This window comes from Candoia aspera, chromosome 12 (assembly GCF_035149785.1).
Source record: "Candoia aspera isolate rCanAsp1 chromosome 12, rCanAsp1.hap2, whole genome shotgun sequence".
In the NCBI taxonomy this organism is placed as follows: domain Eukaryota; kingdom Metazoa; phylum Chordata; class Lepidosauria; order Squamata; family Boidae; genus Candoia; species Candoia aspera.
This window is the reverse complement of record NC_086164.1, coordinates 6,526,716-6,547,175: the sequence shown is the minus strand read 5'-3', so window position 1 is coordinate 6,547,175 and position 20,460 is coordinate 6,526,716. Positions and strand designations below refer to the sequence as shown.

Genomic DNA, 20,460 nt, shown 5'->3' with positions numbered 1-20,460 from the left:
CTTGTGGAAAACTGCTAATCCCCCTTTGTCAGCCCTTTGAAGTAGACCAGGTCAGAGAACAGACACAAGAAATACTAGGACTCTACTTTATTGATATTGGGTATAATAACAGGAACTTGAATGCCTGTGAGTGTTTCCCCTTCCTTCCCTCTTATACCAAAGAATCAAACAGGGTCAATACTGAGTTTCTTTCTCACCCCTTCCTGTTTTCCTGGGCTAAGTTCATGTTTTCCTAATAGTTGCCACATATTTTCTTCAAGGCCATTCTTCGTACACCTCTACTCCCTTTTACAAAGACATTGGTGATTGTGTGCCTTCAACAAGACTAAATGGTCTCCCAGGGGAACTTCAGACTGGGTCAGAACTGTTGTGTGATTCCAACCTGAGCACAATTATTACGGCATTAAACTTTATACAGACTAGATCTAACCTCATCAGATTCAAAAGCCGCTATTCTTGATTGCAGCAGGGATATATACGGAGAGAGAAGCAATGGAGTTAAGTGACAGTGACGGGACATGACAGTTCAATTAAAGTGAAGGTGTGCAAAGTAAACACAAGCGACTTTTTGTTACAACAGTAATTGGTGGCAACTGACTTCACAGTGTCAAATTGATTGTGGGAAGGGACGGAAAGCTACTGTCTCTATTCAGGGCCCATATTAGCAGACAAAGGTTTTGCTATTTCTTTGAATTTAGCTCCATTTCATTCTGGTGGTCTCTCTCTGAAATTCATGTTGAAGGATGGCAGCTTAAAATACCATTTACTAATAATAACAATAACAACAACAATAATGGCAAACCAAGAGTCAAAGAGAGACAATGGGAGGTATTATGATAATGTCACATTGAGTTGCAGATTGGCTAATAATAATAATAATAATGTATTAAATATACATTATATTCTGCCTGACTCCCAGCAACTCTGGCTAAGGGGGTGGGGGCATTCAGAAGAGTGTTGCTTTAAGATAACAGATGATATTTTTGGCAGGAAATAACAATCTATAAGTTACAGAATGGTTTTTTTTTTAAACTTTATTTTATTTTATTTTATTTTTAAATTCAGTTCTTTGATCTCTTGGTTTACTCAGTATGTACCAGCCAACAGTGGATTTGGGGGTGCCTGTCACAAGGGCAAACTCTATTTCCATGTCATTTTTGACAATATTATATTCACCATTTGATTCTTAAACTGAAATCTCCTATGCTCCTTTGTTTCTAAGGATGTCAAGCACACGCAATCAACTGAAAGTTCTCTGATCACAGCTGCCACAAACATCATTTTGATAAAAAGGGAGAGGGGAGATAGTGTATTTTTATGGCATTCATGGACAGCATCATTCAGAACCTCCCAGTAGTGGTATTGTACAAAAAGAAGTGCAGACTGAAAACATAAATCGATGTAAGCTCTTTCAAAAGTCTGGCAAACTTTTACCACTGCTGGTTTCACTGGCCCTTTATAGCTGTAATCCAAAAGGCTTGGTTTAGCTGCCTGAGAGTTAGCCTTTTAAAGAACCAGGGCTGTGACCCTTGGAGAGCAGAGCCAGGGTGAGGTAGCAGTGAAAGTGTTGGACGGGGCGGGGTGGGGGATGAGGTTCTAGTCCACCGTCCACCCTGGAAGTTCACTGGGTGACTTTGGGTCACTTGCTGCCACTCAGCTCAATCTTCCTTACATGTCTTTGTTGGGGGAACAGACTGAAAGGAGATACCAACATGAGACACCTTGGCCTCCTGGAAATAAGGTGAGATGATGATGATGATGATTTAAATTTATATCACCACCCATCTCCCCAATGGGGATATAAATCTAATGATCAAGAAAGGAAAAAAAGAGGGGTTCTGCCCCCAAAGAGCTTACAGTCTACAGTGTTGGACATGCTTTAGTCAGATCTGGGCTTAATGGGCAAGAGGAACATAGTCACTACAGTTTGCCAACCAAAGTTTACTACAGCTTAACTGGTTTTGCTAGCCTGCCAACTGTGATTTATTTAAACAAACCTTGGTCAAGCTACTCATGGTGAGTAGCTTGTTTTTGTTTTGGGTGATTTCAAGTCAGCCCTGACTCCTGGTGACTACAGGACCAAGTCCCTGCAGTTTTCTTGGCAAGGTTGGTTTGCCATTGCCTCCTTCCTAGGGCTGAGAGAGAGTGACTGGCCCAAGGTCATCCAACTGGCTTCATCCCTCAGGCTGGACTAGAACTCATGGTGTCCCAGTTTCTAGCCTGATGCCTTAACCACTACACCAAACTGGCTGTCAATCATGGTTTAGCCCATGGGTGAATCTAGCTTTCCCTTTGTATTTTATAAGATTCCCAAAGCTAAATACATACATACATAACCAACCAGTGGTCAGTGGCAAACCTGGATAAGAGATTTAGTTTATGATTCTGGGTTGAGCACTCTGTTAAAGATGCTGCCATTCTTCTAGGTTACATCCTCAACATTGGGAATCTGTTGAGTTATCAGGAACTATACATTTATGAGCTATAGGGGCTGGCTAAGAGAATTATTATTAGGCTGACCATACATTCCGTTTTGAACAGGACAGTCCTGTTTTTTTAACATTTCCAGACCGTCCCATCATTTTAATATAAATGTCCATTTTGTCCCGTTTTCTTAAAAACCTTACTTAAAAATTTGAAAGTCCCTGCGAACCTGTCAGAAGGCAGTATGACTTTGAGTGGAAGGAGGGGGAGCTCAGCAGAAACAGTGGGAAAAAAGCCGCAGAGCTCAACCCAGCAGGAAACCTAAAAAGAAAAAAACAGGATCAGCTGATAGGTGGTAATCAATTGGCTCCTGCCTTGAAATGGCAGGAAGAATGTAAAAGCACAGCCAGAGGAGGAACGGCTTGTCGGGGACAACCATTCACTAGACTCTCCAGCCCAGCCTTGCCTCTCGCAAATGAAGATTCCCAGCCTGAGAAAACTGGAGAAGTTCCTGCCTGCCGATCCAGCCCATTGCCCAGGCCTGCCCCATTTTTGTCTCAAGGAAATATAGTCAGCCTAATTATTATACAACACCATTGTACCAATGTATTGGTGATATGTGTTGTTTGTCAATATTTGACCTGGGGGAGGGTTATCAACAAAGACTTGCAAAGATTTGGACGTATTGTGCAATGTCATCTTCATTGTGCCCTTGGCTTCCAGCCCCTTTTTTCCCTTTCTTTCCTCTTTTCTATTCTTATCATAATTATTAATTTTGAAATTATATTCTTTGGTTTCCTACCACAGTAGGTATCTATACTTCTTGTTAACTACTTCAATCATTAAAAAAAATAATTAACACCCTGGCCAGGACTAACATTGGCTATCAGTGGCATTTTTGGCTGCTGATAAAAAGCAAAACTAAAACAAAAGAACAAAAACAAAAATGGGCCAAAGAAAGACAATGCCATAGTCATTTAAGGCATGGCAGTATCTAACCAAGTCAATGTCTGGAGTCAGAACCCCTTGGACTCTCCAGAAGCTCCTTTTGGCATTCCTTCAGAGGAATGGACAATCTAATACTATGCAGAGAACCCCTCCATCAACTTATGTTCCTTACCAGCTCTCATTCTATGTGAAGCAACAGATTCTGCTTCTAGCAGTTTTTGTTTTTGTTTTTTAAGGAAAAGAGAAGTTGGTTAAATTCTCATCAATAAGTATGTGATGTTGTTGGACGGTCTTCACTTAAAGGGGGCCAAGAAGCCTACATAAACATCCTGCTTGTGACCACACAATATTCTCTCCAACAGTGTCTAACTTCAATTAAATCACAAGAGGAGATTAAACGAAGGAATTCCACTCATGGCGCTCCTTCCAAGCTGGAAAATGGGGCACTGGAGAAGATTCTTAGAGATGGAAAGATGTATAACAGATGCAAGAGTATCCACAGGGGATGGTAAAAAAATAATAATAATAATCAAGATAGCAACCATGAAGCGACAATCAAAGCCCCACCTGTTTTTATATATGCACACAAAATTGAGTGGAGCTTTGATCACATGGCTGCCATCTTGACATTTTTGACCCTGCAGATGACAACCAGACAAAGAACAGCACATTTGCTGCCACCTTCAACAATAATAGGTCCAAAAATTCCATGGGGAGACATCTGAAAGAAATTCTTAAACATTTGGAAAACAAGGTAGAACAATGGAAGCTTCTCCTGCAGGGCAGAAAGCTTTAGAAAAATGGCAAGACCCACATCAACCCAGCCTTTGAATGACCCCTATGGGTTTGGGGAAGGCCACTGCCCCAAAGCAATTTGCTTCGTGGACTGTTAACCCTATTTCCCCTCTCCTAGGCCATTTGTTCCATGCAAAGCTGTCAACCAGAGAGATCTTTGATGGTAATAAACAGACTAGTTTGAGCACTGCAACCCTTTTGCCAGCTGGAATGGTGGGGCGGAGCCAGATGCACAGGAAGCAAGCTGTTTGTCCACTGGCCTGAAGAAACATTCGTGCTAAAGCACCAAGGAAGGTGTTGCAGGAGACGGTCTGAAGCACAACAAATAAAGTCTTCCAAGTCTTGCATGGAATTCCTGGGTGCCATCTCCATGGCAGGAGTTGCAGACCTTTCCCCAGTTCTGTGCTTTCTAAAATCTGTACCCTCTGCAAGATGGATTGCAAATCATCCCCAAGAAGGATGGATGGATGGTTGCCCCCATAACTCCCTTGGAAACATCCGAACAAAGCAGGCAGTGAGAACATATCACGGCAAGCAAGCGCAATTCAAAAAAACACGCACTTTTCCTTTCGCTTAACAAAGGAGATAGAGCTGTGGCAAAGGGAGCAGACTGAGCCATGGTTGTTAAGAATCACGCACGCCTGCACCAAGGCTAAGGACAGGTCCCAGAAATTCTACTTCAAACAGTTCAAACTGAAGACCGACATCACCTGCGTTTGACAAATCACAGCTTTGTGGCTTTATACATTTTAATGACAAGACGATCCCTTTAGAGGATTTTTTTCAGCATTAAAGCCAACCCTCTCTCAGAAAATTCTATAAAGCTGGTGGAGGGAGGGTCACTCAGGCATTACACTAGCTTTTCTAAATATTCCCTGTAAATAGTGCGTGATCCAAGAGTCCACTTCTTGGCCATAAAGGTGTACAACAGCTTTTTTTTTTTTTTGCAATGACAGTGCAGAAGTGGGGAGAAAGAAATATGCGATCTGTTTGCTAATGAGCTGACACTGCAGTGGCTCCAGGAATATGGAATAGTACACTACAGGCACAAAACAGAAACAGACAGCAGCAGGGAAATGAGAAGGAGAGAACTTGAAAGCATTAATTCAAACCTTAACGGTATCCGATGCTGATGGAGGAGTTAATTTAAACCCAGGGAAAAAGGGGGTGGGGGGGATTAGACCGAGACCCACTAGTGATAAAGTTACGCATTTAAGCTGCCCTGTTGCAATGTTCTCCTGCCGAGATGTCTCATTCCATGCGTGAGCCAAAACCCCGCAATGTCTCAGCATCCACCTGCTGGCTCAGACTTTGCTTACACAGCTTGGACTTACAAAGCAGGTTAGCTCCTGCATTCATCTGTGTTTTTTCTTCTTTCCCCTGACGGAACACGAAAAGCCTAAACCTGTAGGTCGCTAGCATCTAAATCAGTGGGGAAAAAACAACCGGGGTGGCTCTTTAGCATTTCTGTTTGTCCATCACTTCTCCCAAAAGAGCCAATTTATTTGTCTGTTTGTTCGTTTGTTTATTTAAGTGATTTGTATGGCCAAGCAACTCACTTATGGTGACTCCAGGGAGCTTACCAAAATAAAATAGGCAAAACATCAAAATAAACATGAACAGCTGAGACAGGATAAACTATCACAGTGATTGAACTGGATGGGGAAAGAACGTGGTTGACAAAATGGTGTTGGGGGGTCTTTTTTTGGTCTCCAAATTTTTCCTTCTCTGTTTTTCAAAGTAGCTTGGCACTACCTCAGAGGTGCCCCAGGTTACAGCAGACTGGATACCATAAACTCAGAGGCATGTTTGCTATCTGAGACACCAAGGACCAGTTCACACAACATGCTAAGCCAAAATTTGTCGACTAAACCACAGCTGTGTTTACACATGCTGTTCCATAAGCCATGGTTGACAAAGGCTGGATTTGCATCATCTTAGTCAAGGCTAAACCAACATCACTGGTTGACCTGATGTAGGGGGTGAATTCCATCTCAGAAAACATTCTTAAGATAAAACTTAATTTTTTAGTTCAATCATCCTGAGACAAACACCTATTTCATTTTTTGTCATCCCAATTCCAGAATTGATATTTATTTCTTTAATCTCTATTTGAATCACCCTCATTTATTTATCTGACAAATGTATATAGATGCCCATCAACCAAAAGGAATTCTGGGTGGCAGACAAGAATAAAAGCACAATACAATTATCAACTAAAAAAAATTAAAGCTAGAAAGGCAACACTGAAGCCCCAATAAAATTCACATCCATAGGTCAACCACACCATGCCAGCACCATGTGCCTGTTCATGCTCAAGGGTGGCCCATCATTAGGTCAACTGATAGAGGCTGACTCATGCAGTAGAAGGTGCTGGTGAGGGGCAGCAAATTATTAGATTCTCCCTTAGGTTCAGCAGAAGTTGTTTGCTGTCTCATTGTCAGAGTGGAGAAAGGTTCAACTGCCATCCATTTGGCTTTGGTACATGGAATGGGATAGGTCCACCTGCTTTTCCTCTGCCTTAAGCAGCAAATTTATCAGACTGTCCTGGATGATAAAACTTGGGTTGGTTTTATATATTGCTTATAGTTCACCCATTTCCTATCTCAGGATCCTAATGGATAAGATACTGAGATGGTCCAACAGGAGATTCTTGGCCATCTATCCCCAACACACAAATGCTAGAGTTCCTTAGGAAAATTTAAGGACAACACTTATCTACATCAACAAGCAGCTGCTGTTCAATTGCCTATCAGCTGCAAATCTCAAGCACATTGGACAACGATCCTTGAAGAATGGTGAGAAGCCTCTTGACTGTAAGAAGAAAAGGATCTGCAGAGAGGCATCATAAGTAAAATTAAGCTGTCAGGATTGGCAACGGGTAGCTCATTTTTACACACTGCAGAAAGGTAGGGCATCACCCTTGGCATATGGCTATGGATAAATATCTCCTGATTTTTCAAAGACAATTGCTTTCAGCTTTGGCAAGAATACTATAGCCTCCATTTGGATTGTTTATTTGTAGCTGCAGAACCTTAAGTATTCCATGGGCAGGCCCATGTATAACACTTTCACCATCACCCCCTTCTATAATATATCGCCATGCAAGCTTTTTATTCCAAGAAGGTCACCTTGCCCAGAATTCCCTCTGTGCACTTTGCCAACAGATGTTACTGCTGCACCAAGTAGGATGGAAAGAGATTGGACAGAAAGAAGTTGTTGTTGTTGTTTTCCACTTACTCATAAAAAGTAAGAACTGGGCACTGTCTACTTTAAATCAATTCATCTGATGAGGAGCTACTGCCAAATGGATGGAAATGTCATCATCACCGCAAAGGATCTTTCAATTACAGCATTCACTGCCATGAAAAGCTGGCAAATCTGAGCAAGGAAAACAAAGATGGCAATTCTAATAATCACATTGATTTATGAGGAACTGCCATAATCAAACTGCACTGGACCTATAAATACTGGAATATTTAAAATAGACCTATAGGGGCCACTGTGCTTATGCCTTGCAGCTAAGCCTCCTGGAAAAAATTCATCTGGCCACAGCCAGAAAAAGAGGATCACTGGATAGGTATCCCTACCAGCTCATCCAGCAGAGGTCTTTTGTTCTTCTATAAAACAGCAGTGACCTTCAACAGTGACCCATATGCCAGTGTCCCTAACTCTCATCAGCATCCACCAGTATGCCAGTGTTCATAGACGATGATGTTGTATTCCATATTTGTCAGACACCAGTTCCTTAATAGTAACAGTAGAGCAACAATTAACAATAGGTGCCCATTTTAGTGCATCACCATCATTGAATGCTAAATAAAAGGTTGGCTATTACTGCCATTTCCAGAACTCTGGATTATAGGCAAATGATACCCATCTATGGATTCTGCAGATTACTAAAACCCCAGACAATACACAGATCAATGTAATCTATCACATTCAATCAATGGAATGGAGGGGGTAGGGATTACATGTGCCTTGTCACCATTGGATGAAATTTCAAAATACTGGTGGGATGAAACTTCAGAATAAAAAGCTCCAGAGTTTCTTTGTGGGAGGGTTTTCCAAATGCAACCTCTGAGACAATTCATTGGTCATATCAAAAAAACTTTGGGACTTCTCTGGAAATTACGTTCCAATTTGAAAAGAAAACACATACCCTTTGCCTCTAGGTACCTTCAAATTTTGCTTTGGACAGATGTTTGGAACAGTGGAATTGGGACCCCCAGAACCAAAGAGCAAAGCAAGACTTATTTTGCCCCCTAATTTCTTACCAAGTCTCCATGTCTTTGAATATCACATCAACACACTCCAATCAACACTAAATAGAAAGAAATAGCTTTCTTTCCAGTTGCTTAGTTGTTAAAACAGAGATTCTCCTAGTAGAACCCTATCCTACAGCTAGAGATGAGACTGAATTTTGTGGTATATTTTAAAATGAACCAATATAAGTTGCATTTGCCACTACTCGAACCAAACTTACTTGTCCTACAGTTTTTATGCTGTTATCTTCAAATTTGGTGAAAAAAAATACATTCAGACAAACTGCATTTCAAAAAGGCTTGTACTAGGTGCTTAAAAACAAGAATAAGGTGTAGTGTAGGGAAAACTGCATCCCAAATGTCTATGATAAGCATGAGAGGTGTTTTTTTTTAGGAAGAAACGAAAAAGAAAACTTGAAAACTGATGCAAGTTCTAAAGCTTGCTCAAACTTTACAACAAACTCCCACCAATGCAATAGGGAAGGGCATAAGCACAGCCCAAATATTTTTCCCCTTCTTCTTTCTCAGGAGTAGGGCTAGCATCACAGATGCAGAACAACAGCCAGTGGGATGTATGAGGCTCCACTGGTGGGGGAGAAGGTCTACCATGGCCCCCAAGGGTTTCCAGATGTGGCTACTGCATGTCAGCCCAGTGGAAATAAATGACTGACCAATCCCCATCTTGCCTGCATATTCAGCTGAATAAAATAGTAAGACACAACCAAGATACGTCAAGAATATCCACCAGTACTTCTCTAAACTCAAACCCCCTAACTATGCTCACACAACATGCTTGAGCCTGTGGATTGAATTAACCCATTTTCTGGATTCACACAATGCACTGAACCACAAATGAATCAGATGGGCTAGTTTCACACAACATGGTCAGCCTTCCCAAACCTTCAAATCACTCTACCAGGTCACTCTCTGACCCGATTAAATGTGCTGTGGCTTTAGATTTAAAGAAGTGTGCCCAGATTGTAGCCTAAACAATGTCAAAGATCCACTTTCATGTGTTACTTGTGTTTTTTCTGAATTGGGTCACAGGCAAAAGAGGGATGCACCAAGGAAGTCAAAGCATTGTTAAAGCAAGTCACATAACTCTGCTGAGTATAAATATAATACAGTTCAATTTCAGATTGACTGACACTGTATAAATATCATTCAATTTCAGACTGAGTGGCAGTTGAATCACCAAAGTACTGCTTCACTGTAAGAATGGCTAACAATGAAATTTCCAGGACTGAAATTAGATGAAGGGACCTAATTTGGAATGTCAAGGAAAGACAACAAATTGTTATTGATTATTGTTATATTTCCACTGCCATAAAAGGCAGAAAGGTAAGTCAAAATGGGTTAAGGGGTCCAGATCTGCCAGAAGGTCCTCCTGAAGCATAGGTCTAGGAGGCATTAGATCATAGGAATTTTTATTCATTATGTTCAATGGTGCTTATTCCCAGGTAACTTTGATTGATTCAAATCCACATGCTTTTGGAAAATCAGATCAACTGCGTGCTTCAGTTTGAAACATCAAATTGGGTTGATTCCATCTTATGAAGAGATTCAGGGGGGAAAAACAGCCTTTGCAATTTTCAAATTGATTTGAACACATCTGATCTGATCCAATCCAATCCAGGAAATTTATTTGATTTGGACGTTCAACCAAATCTCATTTGAAGAGCATCTCTGAACTGAATCTTTAGGTGGTCTCATCAAATTCCAAATACAGACATAATTTGTGTTGCGTATCTTAACACTCTCCCTCTCTCTCCCTCTTTACACACACACACACTAAGGTTACCAGCTGAGCAGTGTTTGTTTGAAGTTTCAGAGATCAGCAGACCCATTTCTATAGCACAAGTAAAGACACCAAGTGACTTGGTGAAAGCACTGGTCACCCTTGCTAAGATAGGCTTGCAGAAAGTTTGGTTAAGTTGGGAGTCCCAAATTTCAACCTACACTATGACCTGATCAATGTTACATGTTTCAGGAATGTCTTCTTATTCTCCCATTGCAACCAGTGGTTTGAGTTGAAAGTTCTAACAGAAATGTTGGCAGCAAACTGAATTGCTTGTTTGACTACATTTAAAAAAAAAACTTTTAATAGGATCAATAGCTGGATCAAATTTAATCTGCTTGCAGCCATGGAAAAAGAAAAGAGGCAAAATAGATAGATGGGGGAATAACTATAGAACAACAATACTTGTAGCATGACCTTCCACAACCTTGGAGCCCTCTAGATGTCTTGAGAGTACATCTCCCAGGACTCCTAGCAGGCCCAAACACGCTGTAAATGTTGACAGTTTAGAGAAGGGTAGTGTAGTGAACAGGAGGCTATGAGAGACTGGAGAGATTTAGTTTCAAATTCCCAATATTGAACAACTTCAGACAAGTCTTATTTCACCTTAGCCTATCTTGAGACATTGGTGTTATGGGAATAACACAATTGCTACTGGAATAAAGAATAAATGTAAGGGCCAGCTTTTTATTTAAATTTAAAAAGACATTATTTCAAGTCAGCAAAGGTTCCTGGGAGCATTTCATAAGGCTGGTCTTCTCAGCTTCCTAAACCAATTTTGGGGGGTCTTGAGAAAGGCTGTGAAAACAGGCAGATCTGATCTGACACTCTGACACTCCGTGGTGTGACCTGTAGAAAGTGTGAGTGTGCATGTGGGCATGCATGCAAATCCTTACAAATAAAGCAAGTCAATAAAATAAGAACTTGTAACCATCTCTATGCTAAGATATGTGTGCGTGCTAAGACGGGTGTTTGTTCATTCACAGGACTGAAGGGAATGATGCTGCATTAACCAGCATCTGTTGGGTTGGGGGCACAACATACCCAACCCAACCCAGTTCTGAAACTCACTTCATTTACTGCTGATCCATCATTTCCCATTCCTAGTTGATTGGGCCCCTAAGCAAGGGGCCCCAGACTTTGGCCCTAAGATACAGCCATATCTGTATCAATATTTCTGCTCCTCCAAAAAACATATGTCCTAAAATTAAGATGGGACATTCCTAATTGGACTTGATCTATCGGCTGCAGTACATCAAACATCAGCTGATTCATTGTTCCTTGAACCCACTCTATCCCTTCTTTTTTTGATTGCCCAGAATGAGACAGAGCAAAACAGTAGGCATCAAAAAGAAGAAAAATGTGGATGCATTTGTGGCGCTAATTCTTCCTTTCTTTCCAGCCCATCAAGCTTTCTACACCATTTCTCTCCCTGCCCTCCAGTTCCTGGGGCATCCATCAGTTTTTGCTGTCTTCTCACTGTTTCTCACGCACACGCATTCTCTGCAAGGAGAAAGGCTATTTTAAGGCAGAAGAAGGGCAAAAATCCATTTTCCTGATACCATCCCAAGGTCACTTCAAACAACAGCCTTCACGTTCGTTCCCCAAACACATTATTTGTAAAATGATGCCCCCTATCAATGCTGCACATAAATTTATATAACCCCCAACAATAAACCTATGTATCTTTTTGCCTTAGCTTTTAAAAGGCTTTAGGGGAAGGAAGAGAAACCAGTCCATATTTGGCCAATAAGAATCAACCCATTTTGTTTTAATTGGCACCCAGGAAGCCCTGCAAAATAAATTAATTCCTCCTTATGCTGGGCTGTTGCATTACAGTTTCCAGTCTATCACACTGCAGCTCTGAATATTGGGGTAGAAAGAGGAGAAGGGTGGATGGGGGAAGAGAAGCGGGTTGAAATGTAAGCAAGCACCTGCTATTGTAAGAAAATTCAGCCAGCTACTTACATGCATTTGTCACTGAAAAACTGTTGGAAGAATCCAGATGGTCAACGTGATAGTTCAAGTGGAACGGCTTTTCTGTGAAATTCTGGTTTGTGTTGTATAACTGTACAGCGAACCGGAATGCACTGTGTTCCTGGACAGTGTTTCTCATGAAAAGTCCTCCTATAATGGAGAAGACATTTGGTATTTTTTTAAGGGGGGGTAGAACAGAAAGGTCTTCTTGTTTTCTCTGTCTGAGAAGGCATTTATGATTAGCCAACATCACATTCCATGTCCGAAGTGAGCATGCTATGTAGATCGGTATCCACAGCTTAAATCCAGGAGTTGTGTTAAAACACAAGCATGCACAACAGCGGGAAAGAGAGAGAGAGAGACTTTCCTTTTTCAGTCATGCAAGGCTGCAATTCTTGGCCACGCTAATCTGGAGCTCAGCCCCATTGAAAAAGCAGTGGGTCTTCAGAGGAAACACAGATCAGATTGAGTAGCAAATAGCTCATAGGTAATTCTAACCCTGTTTATTCTCAACCAAGTCCCACTGCGTGCTAGGAGTTATTCTGAAGCACCCAGAGCAAAGAGCTGTGGCTTCTAATCCTGTACGACCCATTTAACACAGGAAGGGCTTGTGGCAGAATCTCCAATATACTTCCTGCAGGATGAGCCCAAACAAGTTGGATAGGACTTTTTCCACAAGCCTGATCCGAGCATTTTGACATGTTACGGTCAACGGGATTTATTCCCCAGGTCAATTTGCACAGAGGGCTGTGTGTTCCTCAGATGGAAAACTGGTGGGGGGGTGGGGGGGGTGCTGGTGAGGGAGATGTACTCCAAAGCAGGAAAGGCTCAGGGCAGAATTGAGCAGCGCAATTCCCCTCCCTCTGTATGTGTGATCAGAAATAAATCCTTCTGCATTCAGAGAGACATGCTTCAAGGTAAATGGGCAGAAGACCGCAGCCTAAATGTGTTCAGTCAGGGCTGAGGATAAAAATGTAAGCCTGTTACATCCCAGAACTGTACAGTTATTCGAGGGTCAGCCTCACCGAACCGAATGGAATTGACTTATTAGGAAAAAAAAAATGATAAAAACTATATGCAGAGCCCCAGATGCTATCTAGACACCTTAACTCTCCCATCTCCAGGTATAACATGGAAAGCTCACCAGATTTAAATGTGCAATTGTTTGGCCCCCTCCCCGTTCCCCCCAAAGCAGCCCAAATCAGGCAGGGATGTGAGGAGCCTAGGCAAACTTTAGAATGGCTCCGAATTGTGGCTTATCAACAAGACAGAATGGCAGGTCCAGATGCCTTTGAGGCAGAGAAGGAGGGAAGGTGTTTGGAGAGTATCAGAGGCACCCAAAAGTCATTGTTCGCCTTTCTATTTTCAATCAAGCCCACCCAGGCAAACTCTTTTTCAGCGCCGCGGCAGAAACCTGCCCTCCCCGCTCGCCCTTCCTTCTGCAGCGCACGCACGTAGGGGGAGGAAAAAAAAAAGATGTAGCTGGAAAAGAGGGGGGCGAACCCTAAGAGGTAAATGCTACACGAACAAAATGCTATTTTTAAGTACAGCTTGGCATTTTTCAGTGCCCCAGAAGAACCCAAGTGGGCAGGAAATTTTTGCACTCCTACACACAGCACGGTTAAAAAAAACATTTGCTGCAGCAGGGATTTGATATGTGCAGGCAGACAAGGCACAGATTATTTTAATCATCCACCTGCACTCCCCCACGGTTTTGGCTGTGTACCCCATGCCAGCTTGGGGGGGGGCACCCCATGAATGCTTCATCTTATTTGTCTGGCACATCGGGTTCTCTCGCCCCTCCCTCTCGCTGGGAGCAGAGCAGGGCTTTTCAGCAAGAGAAGAAGCCAGGGTACAGCTAGAGAACATATTTCATTAGAAAGAGTCGGGCATCTTGTTGTGGATAAAACGGAGGCAAATCAGCTCCGTTCGGAAACAAAAAAGTTTCACCGGGGGTCCAGTGGGCTTCAAACAGAGGCTACAGACACATGCGGTCTGGAAAAATCAATGGAAGTTTTGTTCTGCAATTCAGCTGGGGAGGGGGAGAGACCCGCTCCTTTGCGCCCAGCATGAATAGTAGGCGTGCTTTTAAAGACCCAACTTCAGCCCGAGATCCGAATGGTACCAAATGATCCCGGTCCGCATTCAATAAAAGCACCCATAACTATGCTGCATTCCCGCTTTCCAGCCCCTGCATCCCCAATTTTATGATGGATCCATGCAAAAGCGGGCAGTTTCGCATTCCCTCTCAATGGTTATTTTTCCTATTCCTCATGGGATCAACTCGGATGGTTAGCAATTAATTTCGATTAGCTGCACCTTGCAACCTAGGTTGGGGAGGGGGCAGGCAGTCGGATACGGAGTTTTCAGGTGAAGCAACCCCCCCGCCCCAGCTTTCATCCAGCAACACTCAAAACGAGAGGCGGGTGGTGATGAGGATGGTGGCGAAGATCATGCGAGGGTGGAGGGAAGCCCGGGGCGCCCCTTCTCACCTATGCTGATGGTGTTCGGGAAGCCGGCGAGCGATTCGGCCAGAAGCCCCAGCAGCAGCAGGAGAACCGTCGGAGCCGCGGGCTGCCCCATGTCGGTCGGTCTGCGAGTCGGCTGCGCCTCCGGCCCCTGGCCCGTTCCGCGGCTGCTACCACCCGACTGGCCGGGCCGGCATCGGCGCAACCGCGGGGCGGCTGCTGGAAGGTGGGGCGCCGCCGGGATCCCCGCTGCCTTCCGCCCCTCCCTTGCCTCTTCCTCGCCCGCCCGCCCGGCCGCCCCCTTCTTCAGCCCAAGCGGGGAGGGATCCGCCGCGTCCGCCCGGCGAGGATGTCTCTCGCCTCCCTCCCTCCCGCTCTCGCGCGGAAAAGCAGGCGGGCAGGCAGGCGCGCTCGCCCGGCCCCCTCCGCCCCCGCCCCGCCTGGCTGCCCGCCGAGCGGGTCACGCGGGGAGCTTCGGGGTCGGCTCAAACTTCCCTTCGCCGCCGCCGCCGCTCCGCTCCTCTGCGCAAAGCTGCAGCGCGGCGCCTGGCGCGCTGTGGCTGGGGGCGCGGCGGCGGAGGCGGCGGGCGGGCCAGCCAGCCAGCCAGCCAGCCGCGCGGCTCACGCGGACCTCGCTTTAAAGCTGCGGCCGCCGCTGGCCTCGCACCGCCATCGCCGCCTGGTCCTGCTCGGAAAGTGGAGGGGGCGCGCGAGGATGAGGAGGAGGAGGAGGGGGGCAAGCAGGGGCGGCGAGCGGAGGGTTGGGTTCCCACGTCGCCCTCGGCTCGGCTCTGCTTCGCCGCCTTCCTTGAATGAGTGGGTCGGATTCAAACAACACGCGAAACCACCGCCTTGCGGAACGGGTTGTGTGAAACCGAGCAGGGAGCGAGTAAAGGGAAGGAAGATCGCTCCCAGTAGGTAACCTGCAGAGGGAGGAAGGAAGGAAGGACTCCAGAGCCTTCTGGGGTGCGATCCTAGCCCCTGTCCTCCCAGGAGCGTTGATTTCCGAGCCGGTTGGCAGAGGGGGAAGCGGAGCTCCTGAGCACTTCGGGGAGGGAACCGGGAGGGAGCTCCAGCAGATGGCAGCACAGAGCCAGTAAAGCTGAGCAGCGCTGGGGTGGCTGCACTTGGATGGAAGACCACGAGAAAAGCCCGCAGCTGCAGGCAAAACTAACTTGGAAAAACATCTTGGAAGAAGCAGTGGCAGATAACTGCCCTACAGTATTGCTTCATGGAAGGGTTGCCCTTGGCTCAAGGGAGACTGGGCAGTTTAGCCTGGGAAGGTGGAGACAAGGTCTAAGCAACTCTTCATCTGCTATCAGAAAGCTAAGCAGGATCATGTGGGGTTAAGTGCTTTGGTGGGAGGCCATCAGAAACACTGCCTGTAGGCTAGATTGCATAGTCCAAGAGCATCTCAGAAGAGGGCGGGAGCAAGTCAATTTCATATAATAATAATAATAATAATAATAATAATAATAATAATAATAATAATAGCAGCAGCAGCAGCAGCCGCCAGAGCTGCAACTAGGGTGTGTGTCACCCGGGGCAAACATGGATTCCGCGCCCATTTTGGCACACACACACACCCGTGCTCATTTTGGCACCCCACCAGCGTGGCGCCCGGGGGCACATGCCCCAGTTGCCTGCCCCTAGTTGCAGCCCTGATAACAGCAGCCCTACCCAGGAGTTGAGTTCAACAATTCAAGGTTGATGTTATATTTCAAACTGGAGGCGAAGAATTACAGCCAGGCAGGTTTTTCACCTAAGCCCTTTTGAAGTCTTTCAAAAACCCTTTGAAGGCTTTTGAAGGCTTTCGTAGGCCCTAGGATCTTCAGACTTTGTTGCTCTGGCACAGGAGCAGGGTGGCCTTCAAAATAAAGCACTCTGAGGGTTCGATCCAAGAAACTTCTGCAAAAGAGAGCCTTCGGTGGTCCGAAGAATTACTGTTTTCTTAATGTTGCTTTGCCCGGTTCATGGTAGAAAACCTCTACCTGCACAAAGGTAGGGGCTGAGTTCCACAAACAGGGATGCTGGGCCCATTATTTATTTATTTGTTCCTTTTATATATATAATTTTATTTTTAAAAAATTTAAGAAAGAAGATAAAAACTAATAGGAACTAGTATAGAGTAAGAAAAACAAATTAAAGAATTTTTTTAAAAAAGAGCTAGAAGTGCAAATGCAAAGAGAAAAAAATATACAAAGAAGTGGCTTCCGATCTTTTTTACAGCAGTCATAAGTACAATGCTAAATTTACCTCTAGCTCTGTGGTTACGACATCACTCCCTTCTTTCTACAATCTCTCCTGTCTAAGCATCAAAACCATAAATCATAAGTTCATTTTTTTCCTGTTTTATGCAAAAAGTCCATAAGGGGTTTCCAGTCACCAATAAACGTAAACGTTGTCTTTCCTCTGATTGAAGAAGTCAATTTAGCCATCTCAGCAAGTTCCATCACCATCACCAACCATTTCTGCATGGTAAGTAGTACCGAACCTTTCCATCTTTGCGCATACGATAATCTCACTGCAATTACCATACACAAAAACAAAGTTCCATGACTTTTTTCCCACTGTTTGTCCATCAGTCCCAAAAGAAAAACCTCCGGTTTCAGTTGTGGGCCCCATTATTCAATTATTCCCAGGGACCATTTCTCCAGGAGCTTCAGAGCCAGCCAGGAGGGATCTAGCCTATGAATTCCCCAGTGAGGCCTTGACAGGAGCACCAATGCTTCAGGCACCCATTGGCAGTGTGCCCATCACCCATTCAGGGCAACCTCTCAACCCCCCCAGACCAGAAATGCACCATGAGATCTGGGTTTGCACAAAGGGTTGGATTCCCATGTGATCAGCTGGCTTGCGATCCAGGAGATCAGGTGAGATCCCTGAAAAGGAGCACCAGAGGATGAGAGGGAGAATGGACAGTAGAAGTTTAGGGTGGAGAGAGAAAGGCCACATCAGATGAGCTGGTTCTGGTAAGGCATTTAGATCTGACTGATCATACAGGGGCTGAAGTTCTTCATCCTGCTTCATGCAAGCCCTTTAAAAATACTAGCAGTAGTGGGTGTATTACGTTCAAGGTGCTGGTTATGACTAAAGCCACCCATGACCTGGGGCCAGGTTGGTTGAGGGACCGCCTCTCCCCAGTTACATCTACCCACCCCATCTTTTTGTTATGATAGGGTTTCGCTGTTTTCACTCTGTTTTGATGGTTTTGTTTGATAATAAATGCTAAGCTCAATTTTTGTTTGTTTGGTTTAGCTTTTGGTGGCTTCCCCTGTCTTGCAAATCCAACCTGTTGGTTGAGTTACGGATTCAGTATACTGAGTAAAACCCAAAGCTGGGTTAAATTCAGGTTAAATGTGTGCAAAAATCCCCGTTTAATTTGACAAGTGCATAGAGATCTATGGCCAAAGAACCACAGAATAAAAACTGGATGCCTTGGTATTTGCCCGGTGGGAGATCGGGTGAAGGGGAATAGAGGGGTGCCAGCTTTTTCACCTCATACAAACAGGTTGAAAGTAGTTTACTTCTTTAGAGAAATAATGTTACTAAATGTTTAATTAATAGCAAGAGATTAACTTTTATGTACTTTTATATCTGTGTTGGAGGTCAGAAGCCACCTGCCTTATATGTTTTTATGTCCTTCTTTTGGGGGAGATGGGCGGTGGCTAAATTTGATCAATAAATAAATGTCTACTCTTGCACTGTTAGTTCCTTTTGTTTCTTTTTTAGGCTTGTATTCTATCTGTTCTATATTCTGTAATGTGTGTTTTATTTATATCTTGAAAATTAAAGCTCTATAAAAAAAAGAAAGTAGATTACTTCTTTTTCTGCTTATCTATCTGTACTTGGACTTTTCCCAATGTAGAAAATTGGCACAAAGCTATGGGGGTCTTTTCCATGGAACCCACCCCTCAAATGTTTGCCCAAGCCAGAACTTCACCATCAACTAGAATTAAGGGCAAATCATTTAAGTTGCTCCTGAAAATTAATTATATATCCAGAATGAAAAAGATTATTTTCCTGTAATATTTGATACAGGGCATGTCTGTTTGAAATCATTGTAGGTATATATGAGAATACACGCACACACACACACACACACACACAGAGGAAGATTTCCAAGGAAGTCATTTTGCATATTTCCTTCCTTCCTTCCTTCCTTCCTTCCTTCCTTCCTTCCTTCCTTCCTTCCTTCCTTCCTTCCTTGTCTCCCATGCATGACAACTGTTGACCATGTCTGGAGAAGAAAATCTGCCTTTGATCATCTGGTCGATGTTTACAAACTCTCTGACATTCCAGAGACAAAAACTGGACATTGTCATAATGCCATGATTCTCACAGTAAACATTTCAACCAAGGCTGCCCCTGTTAGAAGCTCTTTGCTATGGGAAAGGGCCAAAAGAAAGGAGCATAAACTTGTAATGCACATGAGATGTCTGCTATCTTTATGTTTCTGTTTGTGCAACTTGTTTTATGGTTAACGCACATCACTGGGTTTGCCTGACGTGTTGAACCATAAATTAAACTCTGCAGGTTAATACACCCAGTATACTAACTAGGCTAAAATGCACTCTGCTGATTTGCATTTCAGAAATTCACCATATCCTCTCCCTATTTCTGTTCTTGAGTGGTAAAGACTGGCTTTATTTATTTTTTTATTATAATTTTATTGAAAGTTTTAAAAACAAGAGTGAAAATTAATACAAACTAAAACAGAATAAGAAGGAGAAAGGAGAAAGGGAGAAATGAAAGAGAAAGCTAAAGTGCAAAAGGAAAAAAAAGTAGAAGAAAAATAGAAAAGAAAGAAAAAAATATGAAGTAAAGACTGGCTTTACTTCATATCTGTAAATGACAAGAGTCATCTTTCTCATTTACTTCTCCTTAAATCATCCAGAGCTGGATGATATATCTTACTGCCTTTTAAAATTATTTATTATTATTATTATTATTATTATTATTATTATTATTATTATTATTTGAAAGAGCCTTTCATCTAATCAGAAATAGACTTTATGAGGTTATTTCCTCATAAAGTGGAAGGGAGACAATTAACTGAACTTTATGCTAATGCCAGCCGTTTGATTAGCTACAACTTGATTAATTCTAAAGAAGGCCATCCGTTGCAGGCAGGCATGATGAGAGCAATGATAATAACAAAGATGAAAGGGAATTAAGGAGAAAGAACAACATGAACAGAGGGAGCAAAATTAGTTAACAGGAAGAAGAAACATTTATCTGACTTAGGGGTCCAGCTTGAACATACTATTGATCACAATCTTTGTATGTGTGTGCACATAAGCACACTTCAAGTGGGGGCCTAAGAGAAAATGTGGCTGAAAGGCAAAGTTGTATAGGAAAAACCAAGGTTTTTCTCCATCTTTCCATCATTCTTTTGGGGCTGGCTCTGCCACCTGACTCACCGGGAAAGATTCAGATATTAAGTGAATTGCTTCTTCAGGTCTCCTTAATATATTCCCCCATCACCAAACTGGAGAAAAACCTACTTAGCAAGCAAATCCTCTTTTGACTTTGTTGAGAATAGCTGTAATGATATGTGGGAATGACCATGGAAGACTGGGGAAAGAGTGGCTGCCTAGGGAACAAGCAGATAAAAGAGGGCATTGCCCACAGCTGCATAATGGGTGGAGAAAGAGGCTCAAAAGGGACCCTCCCTGACTTCTCAGGCTGTAAAGGAGATGGCGGGAGATTTGTACTTTCAGGCTTACAAGATTGGTGTCAGCCTTACAGGTAGACCAGACAGGAAACACAACCAGATGAGCTA

At 43.6% G+C, this 20,460-nt stretch overlaps 1 protein-coding gene across 5 annotated transcripts in view; it reads right to left on the bottom strand.

The window, feature by feature from the left end:
- The window catches only part of GRIA3 (glutamate ionotropic receptor AMPA type subunit 3), a 121,664-nt gene extending 106,746 nt beyond the window's left edge, over nt 1-14,918 (bottom strand). For all 5 annotated transcript variants that reach the window (XR_010068639.1, XM_063313337.1, XM_063313335.1 and 2 more), the window contains exons 1-2: nt 14,700-14,918; nt 12,199-12,357 (exon numbers count right to left, since the gene is read on the bottom strand). Coding sequence is in view for 4 of the 5 variants with exons in the window: in XM_063313337.1 (XP_063169407.1) it covers nt 12,199-12,357; nt 14,700-14,790 (250 nt within the window). In the remaining variant the exon portion in view is untranslated. The remainder of the gene's footprint in view (nt 1-12,198; nt 12,358-14,699) is intronic.
- Nucleotides 14,919-20,460: the final 5,542 nt, after the last annotated feature.